Here is an 11,627-nt window from a genome sequence, read left to right as displayed (position 1 = left end):
GTTCAAGTGCAGGTGATTCAGAACAGGTTAATTTGCTCATATTCCGATTTAAGTCCATCCCTGATATTGTCTTTCACAGAAAAACTTCTCTTAACAGGTGTTCCTTTGGGTTTTTAGATTAAAATTCCTTTTTTTTGCAATGAGCAATCAAAGTAAAGGCCAACTAGGGTTCACAAAAGTCCCGTCACACTCCAGCTCCCAAAATGTCAAACACAATGAAGCTGAAGAGAACCAGCGAGGAGAGAAGGTTTACAACAGTTTTAAGTGTAGAACTTCCACTGTCCACCAGCTGCTTGGTAGACACTACTGTCACTGGAAGCACTGTGCTCTCAGTTTGGCTTATCCCAATGACTGTCTTTACTGTTGGCAATGTTATTTTCCCTCTGTTTTCTAGCACTGCGCCTGATTCTTGATCTGCTGCTGTACCCTCTAAGGCTTCAAACCACTGGCAGCGGAAGTTCTTCTTCCACAGGTCCACGTAAGCAGTGGGAAGCTCTCCAGTGGCCCGGACACCTTCTGCCCCGTTTGGAAGAAGCATAAAGTGGGCCGATGGAAGATGCAGGTATGTGGGATCCTCAGGTTTCTTACGCACGCAGCGTCCACGGCCTTGACACAGTAAGACTCCACAGAGACGTGCTGCAGTGGTCACATTGACAGCATAAGGGCCGAGAACCTGACGAACGTACAAGCCAAACTCCGAGCAGGATTTCTGTAGGAGGCATTTATGCAGATGTAAAAATACTTATCAATCATACAGCAATCTGTTATGGCTAATAAAAATAATGAAGTTGGCAAACAAAGAGGGATATAGCCTACACTACGATTTAAAAGTTTGGGGTTGGTAAGATTTTTTTATGTTTTTGAAAAAAGTCTGAAAAAAATGCTCACCTTTATTTAAGGCTGCCTTTATTTAATAAAAAATACAGTAAAAACAGTGAAATATCGTTACTTTTTAAAATAACTGTTTTCTATTTCAATCTGTTTATAAATGTTTAAATGTATAACTGTGATGGTAAGACTGAATTTTCAGCATTATTACTCCAGTCTACAGTGTCACATGATTTCAACGATGTTGAAAACAGTTGTTATGCAAGGATTAATATTTAATATGGAAAACATGATCATATTCTTTCAGAATTCTTTGATAAAAATTCTAAACAATCATTATTGTTACTTTTAATCAATTTAATGCATCCTTGCTTAATAAAATTATAAGTTTCACTGACCCCAAACTTTTAAATGGTGTAAATGGACAACAGTGATTCAGTGATTACCTGTGTTTTAACCGCTAAGGACTTTTCCCATATAATTACTCCAGATGCTCCCATAGCAGCACTCTCTCCAATTGTGTTCACCAGGTCTGTCTGATACATGTACAATACAGACATAATTACAATGTTGTAATGAGTACCAACAAAGTCCATAGGTTACTTGACAGTCATATTTGTAAGACCTCGGCAGCTATTTACAGTCATGCAATTACATCTTGTATCTATTTGAATGGGGCAAGACTGAAATCTCCAATATAGTTTTTTTCAATTTTATGTTTAATTGACATTTCAAATCAGGAATACAGTCAGACAAACAACTATTGTGTCATAAACTGTGCTTCTTTAGGCCAAATTGTGGGCTGATTCAGCTAATGTAATGTGCAACACCTGTTTGAAAAAAGCAATTTACTCTTTTAACAGTAATATGGGACTGTCGTTCGTTATAATTTCTCCCACCCATTCTTACGTTTCCTCCCTATGGAAGCGGTGTCTGCCTCAAAGTAAAAATATGAAAGGTAAGTGCTACTTTAAATCTCACAATTACAATTGTCAATTTAAATCTTACGCTTGTGACTTCATATCCTTTGGTTGTGAAATTATATTTTGTTTACACATGTTATATTCACATAAACATATCTTGCTATCTGTGAATTTGTTCTATTTTGACTTGACTTTTAGTTACAACTTATATGTACATACACTATATTACCAAAAGTATTGGGACACCCCTCCTAATCATTGCATTCTGGTGTTCCAATCACTTCCATGGCCAAAGGTATATACAATTAACACCTAGGCATGCAGACGCTTATACAAACATTTGTGAAAGAATGAGTCACTCGCTCTCAGGAGCTCAGTGAATTCAAGCATTGTACCGTTTCCACCGGTGCAATAAGTCCATTTGTGAATTCCCTCACGACTAAATATTCTAGGGTGAACTGTTAGTTGTATTATAACAAAGTGGAAACAATTGGGTAAGCAAGCAGCAACTCAGTCATGAAGTGGTAGACCACGTAAAATCACAGAGAGGGTTCAGCACATGTTGAGGCATACTGCACAGAAGTCGCCACCTTTCTGCAGAGTCAACAGCTCCAGACCTCCAAACTTTGTGTGGCCTTCAGATTAGCTCAAGAATAGTGTAGAGAGCTTAATGGAATGGGTTTCCATGGCCAAGCAGCTGAATCCGAGCATAGCCCGTAAACAAAGCTCAGACAAACCGTCAATCCCAGCCATTAATCATGACACCCATAGCCCCCGTTTTATAGCATTAAATAACTAACTAAAACTAAAATAAAACTACTTGAAATAAAATCATTGTGATAAAAGTTTAGTTTGTCTCGCGTCCATTAGAAAACACGGAGGGGCAGGGGTTATGAGCTATACTCAAACCAACCACCGGTGTTAGATTGAGGCGCGGAGGCTTCAGTTTCTGAGAGGAGTGCTACAGGCTTACGTCCAAGCCTTAAAGTGTCAGATGCAGTGGTGTAAAGCACACCACCACTGGACCCTAGAGCAGTGGAGACATGTTCTCTGGAGTGACGATTCACACTTTTCTGTCTGACAATCCGATGGATGAGTCTGGGTTTGGCGGTTGCCACAAGAAAGAACTTGCCTGACTGCATTGTGCCACGTGTAAACTTTGGTGGAGGGAGGATTATGGTGATTGTTTTTCAGGGGTTGGGTTTGGCCCCTTAGTTCCAGTGAAAGGAACTGTTAATTCTTCAACATACATACATTTTGGACAATTTCATGCTCCCAAATTTGTTTCAACATGACTGCACAGTTTGGTGTGGAGGAATTTGACTGGCCAGCACAGAGTCCTGACCTCATCCAATAGAACACCTTTGGAGTGATTTAGAATGGAGACTGCAGCCAGGCCTTAACATCCAATATCAGTGCTTGACTAGAATAATGGTCAGAAATTTCCATAAACACACTCCTAAACCGTGTGGAAAGCCTTCTCAGAAGAGTTGAACCTGTTATAGCTGCCATGGGTGGGCCAACTCCATATTGAGCCCTACAGATTAAGAATGGGATGTCATTAAAGTTCATGCGCACGTAAAGACAGGCATCCCAAAACTTTTGGTAACATGGTGTATGTAAATATATCACAGGGCTTTTAATTGTGCTTAAATATATCAAAGTGTCAAGTTTATTTCTCAGTTATTACTATATATTAAAAAAACGCTTTCTTTCGACACACACACTATTATATATACTATATAGGCTTATTTACTGCCTCAATTAACATATGGCAACCTACTATTTATTACCTCTGAGAGAAAGGCGTTAGAGGATGTGTACACAATCTTGATCAGCGGAAACACAGGAAGATCAATGGAAGTCCCTGCAAGAGCCGCCACTCGTAACGCCTCTCTGATCTGATTGGTTGCGTAAAGCCATGCCCCTTTTGTTCCTTCTGGCAGCTTCTCCAGAGAGAGGGCTGGATAAAGGGCACCGCTACCCTTCCACAGCCACATCAGCTCATCATTAAGAGCCATTTCTGCCGCAGGGCACCGTCCTGTATAATTGGCTAATGCTATCTGGGTGGAGTCAAAGTTATAGCAATTAGGATACGGGGCCATGCCCCATAATCTCTGTGGGCGGAGTCTCTTCACCTCCCGCAGGGTTTCCATCATTATGGACTGTGCTGCTGCTTCAAAGTCAACCTGAAATGATATTATATAATCGATTAATACAACATAATTCAGAATAATAGACTGTAATATGTTGTGGTTGTCATCACCTGAGACCATTTTTCCACTTCCTCTGTGCTCCAGTCTGGAAAAAATCCCCGGAGAAGTGCTCTCGACTCCACAAGATACTTTGCTTCATTACCCTTGTTCCTATTCCACTGAGGTGCCCACTCCTGCCAGCGCAGCACCCCCAACCCAGGTGCTCCTGTCTGGGGTAATGAGGCTGTCAGGTCGCCCTCCACCCTCTGGAGGTGAAGGTCAAGACTGGTGTGTTGTGGTAGGCCACCATTGACAGGACGATCCTGCACAGTGAAATACGGGTAAAGTCCTAGCGTGTCCTCATAAAATATTGCAACACGGCCTTCCCACTCCATCCCGAATGCTGCTGGGTCCGGCCGACCCAAACAATCTTTATCTGGAACACCCCACAACACCAGGAAAGGCTGGCCAGCGAGGAGAGGGGCCCGGGCAGGACCGCAGATACATGTAGGAGTGAAGAGACAGAGGCGGAGGAATAGATGAGAAAGGGAGAGGAGGTTGAACGTGTTTTTTCTTCCAGCCATGGAGCTGAGCAAGAGGTTTCAGGGCCCCTCACCCAAAAACGCACACAGAGGCTGCCTTGGAGAGGGATAATGTCTGGAGAGAAAGACAGAGGGTTGGAGAAATATTTTTGTTGAGATGTTTATTACCTTATTTTATTTAGAGATTTATTTTGTGATGATTTCTGTTCTGATGTGTTTGTGTCCATAATAAAAACAATGAATTCAAGACATAAGGGGCATGTTGCTCATGGGGCATTTTGTCACAGAAGGTCAACGGCAGTTAAAAGCACTGCTAGAGGTCACCTATTCAAAGCAAAGGCGTGTCTTGATGACACAGAGATTGAGCGCTGATTCATGGGAGATGTCGTCTCCGCCTCACAGCCAGTGGAAAAGAATCAGACAGGACTCGGACAGAAATCATGTTAATGGCTTCATTTTAAAACATATTGTGTGATGGAGAAAATGGGCCTATACTGTACAATAATTCGTTTTCTGTCTATAAATGTACCCAAACAATTGTTCCCTTGCCTACTAAAACACACACGCACGCACGCACGCACGCACACACACACACGCACAGTCTTTGGTGTACCGTGTTTCCATGGTTTCTACAACATAAAAGCAGAAATCTAGTGTAAGTATGAAGTTTTTTTTGGATTTAAACATTATTTGAATTTGGGTTAATGTAAGTACACAAGTCAACAAAAATATAGCACTGTTCAAACTTAGAGGTTATGGGAAATTTTTATCTAAAAATCTTACATATTGTGCCTTTAAACGTGTGTGTGTGTTTGTGTATAATATATTTGTTATTTCTGTTCAAATGTTCAACCGCTTTTATGTGCAGAAACTGTAAGAGACGCTACGTCAGAGGAAACAAAGGAAGACGCTTTGGGATAATTAATCGCTAACAGGATTAATTACTGCTGCCCACATTCAGCGCTAATCACTCTGACTAATACGTAATAATAGTGTACTAATACGTATGAATCTGCAGTTCATAAAATTCTCAACAGAGGGCGCCAGAGTGCAAACTACAAAGCAAGCATCACCAGCGTCTCATAAAACGGCCGCAACATATACATATTTCTTTTATCGATGTACTTTGAAAAATACTGGGGAAAGTATATTTCCCATTAGTATTTATTTTCGCTTAAGTACAAGGTGGTTATTTTATTTATGGTATATTAATTTTAGCAAACTGTTCGTGTATTCCTTCAAAATATAGCACTCTGCAAAACCATATTCTAGCCTAAAATGGCTTGGCTAGTCTCCCAACCTGGACAGGCTTTGTTTGAGAGGCGTTTTTGAGCTGGTCATACTGGTGGTCAGAAGAGTCTTAGCCAGGCTGATAAAACCTGCAAAACATCTTTTCAGCATGGTAATGGGAAAAAAGAAGAGATTTATCTGTGCTAAATACCGTTTGTACTACAAAATGCCAGTTAGCTATAAGCTATACTAAATCTGTCTTAATTTATTATGATTAAAAGAAAGAAGAAACTGTTAAAGCTATTATCTGTATTATGTGTTTTGGGGAGAGGAATTTGTGGCTTTCCTTGCTAAATGTAACATGTTTTACCCTGGAGTGCTCACTCTGAAGTAATTTTGACCACACAACATGCCAGAAAATAGTTGTGTGATTAACTGAATGCAAAGACGATAAGAAATCTTTCTGAGTCAAATGATTGTTTTTCTTCGAATAGGCTGCCTGAAATTTAACCTGAAGGACCTGAAATCTTTGTTTACATACATTTAGAAGTTGTGTTGTTTCTCATTAGTTAAACTTGGCAAAGTTTTGTTGTTAGGTGTGATAGTTTTAGGTCAGTTCCTGCTTTTGTGGAAGTGTCGAGGAATTGATTTAGCTTTTATCATGCCAATGTCAATCTCATTCATCTAACATTTTGAGCAAACCATTTTGTTATACTGATAGTTTGGTAAACTGATACTTTGGTTTTCCTCATCAGGTTCTTGAGCAGATGGGATCAGAGTTCTGGACTGTGTTACTCACCTCTGCATTGATAGATCAGGTGTGCCTGGAGCTCCAGGTCAAAGAATCCAGAAGCAAAGCTCAAGATGAAGAGGACTCCTCTGGATGGGTAATTATAATAAATAAGCGTTTCTGTGCAGATTTGGTTTTTCGGGTGACTCAGAACATGAAGCCACAGAAGGGAGAATCTTCAGCCCAACCATGGGGGAGGAGAAAACAGGCTGTCCTGACAAAAGGATGGAAGAAGTGACAGGAGGAGGAAATAGACCGAAAAGCAGGCTACCTCACCTTTACCAGGGTAATCTGTTTGTAAGCAGGGTCACCACGGACCATGACAATCACATGATCAGACTCACCGTAATCCGTTAATCCACCACTCCCTCCCAAACGGCAAACACACCTAGAGTCACACACACACACACACACACACACACACACACACACACACACACACACACACACATCTACATAAAAAGTAAACACTAATTAAAGACTACTCTTCTTCCTGGTTTATTTTTAATTTACATCATACTTGTCATGAAACTTAAGGTTTCATGAATCACCCTCTTGTAACTCTCCATTGTTTGATCTTTGGTTTCTGCCTTTCTTCTGTTCCTTTAATTATAATTTATCTGTCAGTTTTATGAAGTCTAATCCCATTCCCCGAAGAGGATCACTGGCAAGATTGTTCACAATTATATCATCCACACATAATCTGGCATAATCCTGAAGTCTCTATTGTATTACTTCAGATATGACAAGAGAAGGATTTGGTTTTGTGCATGCTGTCATTTGTCGTTGGTGGTTTGGTCTTTCTTATGCCTAGGCTCAAATGTGAAATTTTTGGTGTCTAAACACTGAGTTAATGAGAGGTAGTTTTATCATTACAAGGTTGAATGTACAGAACACAAGAGAGGAAGCAATACATACACTAGCATCAAACTTTTGGTGACAGTAAGAAAAACGTTTAATTCAGCAAGGATGCATTAAATGACATTCAAAATGACATTTACAATGTTGCAAATTATTTCTATTTTTTCTTGTTCTGCTTTCAACAATGATTTCTTAAGGATCATGTGACACTGAAAAATCTGATTTGCCACCACAGGAATAAATTACATTTTAAAATATATTAAAATAACCAACAGTTATTTGAAATTGTAATAATATTTCACAATATTACAGTCTTATAAAGTAAGACTTTTTTCAAAAACGTATAAGAAATTGTACCCCAAACCTTTTAATTTTAGTGTATATATAATTACATTTATACATTATTTAAATTTGAATTATAATTTATATAGTTAGAACTATAAATATATTAATAAAGCACATTTGTATAAGTAGTATTTATTGCACTTAATTGAATTAATTCTGATTAACAAAAATGTATTGTGCTTAGACATGACTTAAATTACTGTATTAAAATTATATTTAAGACAATTATTGGAAAACCATTGTTTGTATGCCATCATTTTCTTTTTGCAAAATATTTAGTACTTTTAATTTTGTGGTGAAATATGATCTTGTAGGCCTATGATTCACTCTTTTTTTCTTTTCTTTTTTTCTTCATTTGATTGACTTATTTAGGCAAGGTTATCAGGTGAACGTTCATGTTATGTGCGTGTGGATTTGTTACCTGGTCAAGGTTTTGTGCGTGCATATGTTTAGTTGAGATTATCTGTTTGAGGAATCTAAGGTGATGTCTGCTCGCCATGTCCCGTCACCATGGCAACGGCTCAGATGAGTCCGGCCCAGACAGTGGATGGGGGGTTAAGGATGTGTGCTTGTGTGTGTGTGTGTGTGTGTGTGTGTGTGCTGTTGATGGTTTGTAAACGGAAGTAGGTTTGACAGTTGATTGTGTGTTGTGTTTGTTTTGATAAGATTGACCTTTATTTCATCGTGCTTGATGCGCAGTTAAATATGAAAAGTGATTGGGTGAAAATTAAATTGTACTCAAGAAGTCACGCTGTGGGATAATACGTTGAACGTCTAGCTCACTTGTTGTTTTTTTCTGTCTCTGTTAATGCAGATGGAAACAGGTGAAGGCTTGGACTTGACCTCGGTCAGCCCATTGAATCAGTGTAAGCACCCCTTTATTCCAATTCCTCTAAGTCCTGCTTTACACAACCACGATTTACTGCTCATGTGTTTTCGCTGTTTCCTTGCTAGGAAATTTCAATTAAAACGATGTGACTTTTTTAAACATTTATTTTACATTAATCTATTTTTTCCGTGAGCATAATGACTTCTGTGTTGATAAAAAAATGCTGATCATTTTCAAAACTAAATGCTTTAATCAAACCATCAGAACACAATGGCTAATTCTAAGAAAGGTGTTATGTAGGCGGTTTTCCCTTAAATGTTTTTCATGTGGATATTTGTGTTATACCAGAACATTTTGTGAGCGGTGTGACTTAAAATACTGTATTTTATAAAATTTGGTTATCTCTATTAGAAATGTGTCCTGAATATGAGCAATAGAGTTTCTGTAAAAAGCAGTTGAGTAAGGGAGTTAGGTGATGGTATCTGGTGATGAATTAACCACTTTAGAAACAATTTCTTTCTTTTTTTAAACAAGATGTTCTTCTCTGTTTGATTGAAATGTCACCAGGATCACCAGGTAAGTCATCGTAACTAGCAGATGGACCAGACGTGTGTGTGTGTGTGTGTGTGTACATTTTTATCAATTATAGTGTGTAGGATTAGCCTGACAAGCCAGACCCACATCAAGATGTTTGGTCTGGAAACTCACCATAGACAGGGCTCAATCCGAGGGGCGGGATAAACGGTTGTCTTTCAAACTCCCTCTGCACGCGATAGGATAGCGCTACACCAACCAGAGCAACGAAGGTGAAACAGAGCTTCCTGAAAGATTAAACATTCGCCGTATCCAGATGGCTAAACTCCGAACACATCTTCCCTTTTTAAGAATGACCTCAGCGCCGTTCTTTGTTCTTTTCTCAGAGAAAAGCTTAACTCCAAGTCTTCCAGAGTCGCGGTCAGAGCTGATTCGAAAGGCCGCCGCCGTTCGCCAGTTTCTGTGTTTACTAGAAGCACGCAAACGCAACTCGGCCTTCGTCATTATGGCCCCGCCCACTGACTCTATACACGATGTGATTGGTCCGGCAAGAGTTAGGGGAATACAGCTCAGAAGGGTATTGAGAGTTGCTATAGACGACACTTGCGGGCAGATTAAATTTGCTGCCGCTAGGGTGCGTCTAGTAAGCTAGTGTAGGGTTTAAATGTGGTCAGATATTCTGCTTTGGCATCACGTTTTCTGTGATGGTAGGTTTAGTGGCAGGGTTAGTGTAGGGAGATAGAATATGCAGTTTGTACAGTATAAAAATAATTATGTCTATGGAGAGTCCACACAAAGATAGATATAATTATGCTTATGGACTTTGGAATGTTATTTTTACATTATTTAATTTTTTTTATTGCATAGCTTACTTCATAAGCTAAAATAAATAGACAGAATTCCCTGTTGTAATGGACATATTCCATAAATGTTGTCAACAGAACCAAGAACATTATTTTAAATGAAGACTGAATCCCTTTGACTTCAAACTAACAAAGCTTATTCTCAGTCCCAGCTTCAAACTTAAGGCTAAAATCAGCCTTGTCCTTCACCCGTGCTTCCTTCTTAACTAACCACAGCCACAAAACAGCCTCCCCCTTAATCTCGACCTCAACATAAAAACCGCCTTCATAACCTTAGCTTAAACCTCAGTTTTGACCTCAACCTGAACTATCACGTTACTGATGTTGCTTTTTTAATGCTGTTTACTATAGTATTTTTGTTAGTACAATCTGTCACTTTAATTCACTGTGCTATTATCTATTCTGTACAAAAATCACATTTGAAAATAAGAGCTTGTTAAATTGAACTTGCCTGGTTAAATAAAGGTTAAATTGAAAATGTATGTAATTTTTTTTTAATGAACTTTATTTAGCAAAGGCATGATTGATCAAAAGCGACATTAAAGACACTTAATGTTACAAAAGATGTATTTTCTATTTCAAATAAAAGCAGTTTTTTTCTATTAATCAAAGAATCCTGAAATATATCCCGTTTTCCACAAAAATATTAAACAATGCAACTGTTTTTACCTATGATAATAATATGTTTTTTTATTCTTGAGCAGCAAATCAGCATAGAATGATTTCTGAAGAATCATGTGACCAAATGAACCTGAAAAGTAATATTTGCAAAATTAAAATATAAAACACTTATTGTACATTGTAATAATATTTCACTACTGTTAAAACTGTATTTTGATCAAATACTGTATATGGGGACTTCTTTCAAAAACATAAAAAAAAATCTTAACATCTGGAACTTTTGAATGACACTTTATTTTGACTTAGCTCTCGTGTTTTGTGTTGTCAGTGTAGTTTGCAATCGTCTGTACTTCTGTTTTACTGCAGTCTGAGCCTTGTCACAAGCATTCAATGCCCAGTGAACCCTATGCAAGCTGTGCAAATGACATATAAAAATAAACTTGACTTGACTTAACTCGGCCTCAAAACAAACTTCAGCCTTAATTTAAACCTCCACCACAATTCCTCTTTAAAAGAATGTTCCGGGTTCATTACAAGTTAAGCTGTGTGGACGGCAGCAAGCTGTCAGTATCCACATAAAATAATTTTGAATCATCATAATAATAATGTCTTATAATATTGTATATACTTGCTTTATTACTCTATTTTCTGTAATTGTGTATAATCATGGCTAATAATAATTCATCTTCATTAGATTTGACTTATAAAATGTGTACAGTAATACACTTTTAGTTCAAGTTTGTGGCGTAAGCATCGTCTTGTAGTAAAACTACTCATTATTTGGAATAAAATGCACAAGCTGTACGAATAAATTTCATAATACTTTATTCCCCTAATTTCTGTTTTAGGACTAAAAGTTCATTGTCTTGTAATTGCATGCATGGAAAAGAGCAACTAGCACATTGTTCATAACTTCTCTTTTTGTGTTCCACAGAAGAAATAAAGTCATACAGGTTTGGAATGACATTAGGGTGAGTAAATGATGATAGATTTTTCTAACTATCCCTTTAACATTGTGCTGCACTGCCCTCTTGTGATTATTTGAGTTGACAGGCTCTCTGATGGC

The 11,627-nt window shown here is 38.3% G+C and overlaps 1 protein-coding gene across 1 annotated transcript; it reads right to left on the bottom strand.

Moving 5' to 3' along the window:
* Positions 1 to 49: 49 nt before the first annotated feature.
* On the bottom strand, positions 50 to 6,871 carry si:dkey-72l14.3 (Glyco_hydro_56 domain-containing protein). Its single transcript, XM_067412642.1, has 5 exons — positions 6,518 to 6,871; positions 4,018 to 4,603; positions 3,545 to 3,940; positions 1,275 to 1,364; positions 50 to 709 (listed from the first exon to the last, which is right to left on the bottom strand). The coding sequence occupies exons 2-5, from the start codon at positions 4,528 to 4,530 to the stop codon at positions 185 to 187; spliced, it is 1,524 nt and encodes a 507-aa protein (XP_067268743.1). The 5' UTR covers positions 4,531 to 4,603; positions 6,518 to 6,871; the 3' UTR covers positions 50 to 184.
* Positions 6,872 to 11,627: the final 4,756 nt, after the last annotated feature.

Source organism: Pseudorasbora parva, chromosome 13 (genome assembly GCF_024679245.1).
Source record: "Pseudorasbora parva isolate DD20220531a chromosome 13, ASM2467924v1, whole genome shotgun sequence".
Classification (NCBI taxonomy): Eukaryota; Metazoa; Chordata; class Actinopteri; order Cypriniformes; family Gobionidae; genus Pseudorasbora; species Pseudorasbora parva.
This window is presented reverse-complemented; position numbering and strand designations above follow the sequence as displayed.

Excerpts from the sequence above, each read along its gene's own strand:
- si:dkey-72l14.3 (XM_067412642.1), bottom strand. The coding sequence starts at position 4,530 with ATGGCTGGAAGAAAAAACACGTTCAACCTCCTCTCCCTTTCTCATCTA. Across the intron at positions 3,941-4,017 it reads AAGTGGAAAAATGGTCTCAG|GTTGACTTTGAAGCAGCAGC; the intron begins GTGATGACAACC and ends ATATCATTTCAG. Across the intron at positions 710-1,274 it reads CCTTAGCGGTTAAAACACAG|AAATCCTGCTCGGAGTTTGG; the intron begins GTAATCACTGAA and ends TGCCTCCTACAG.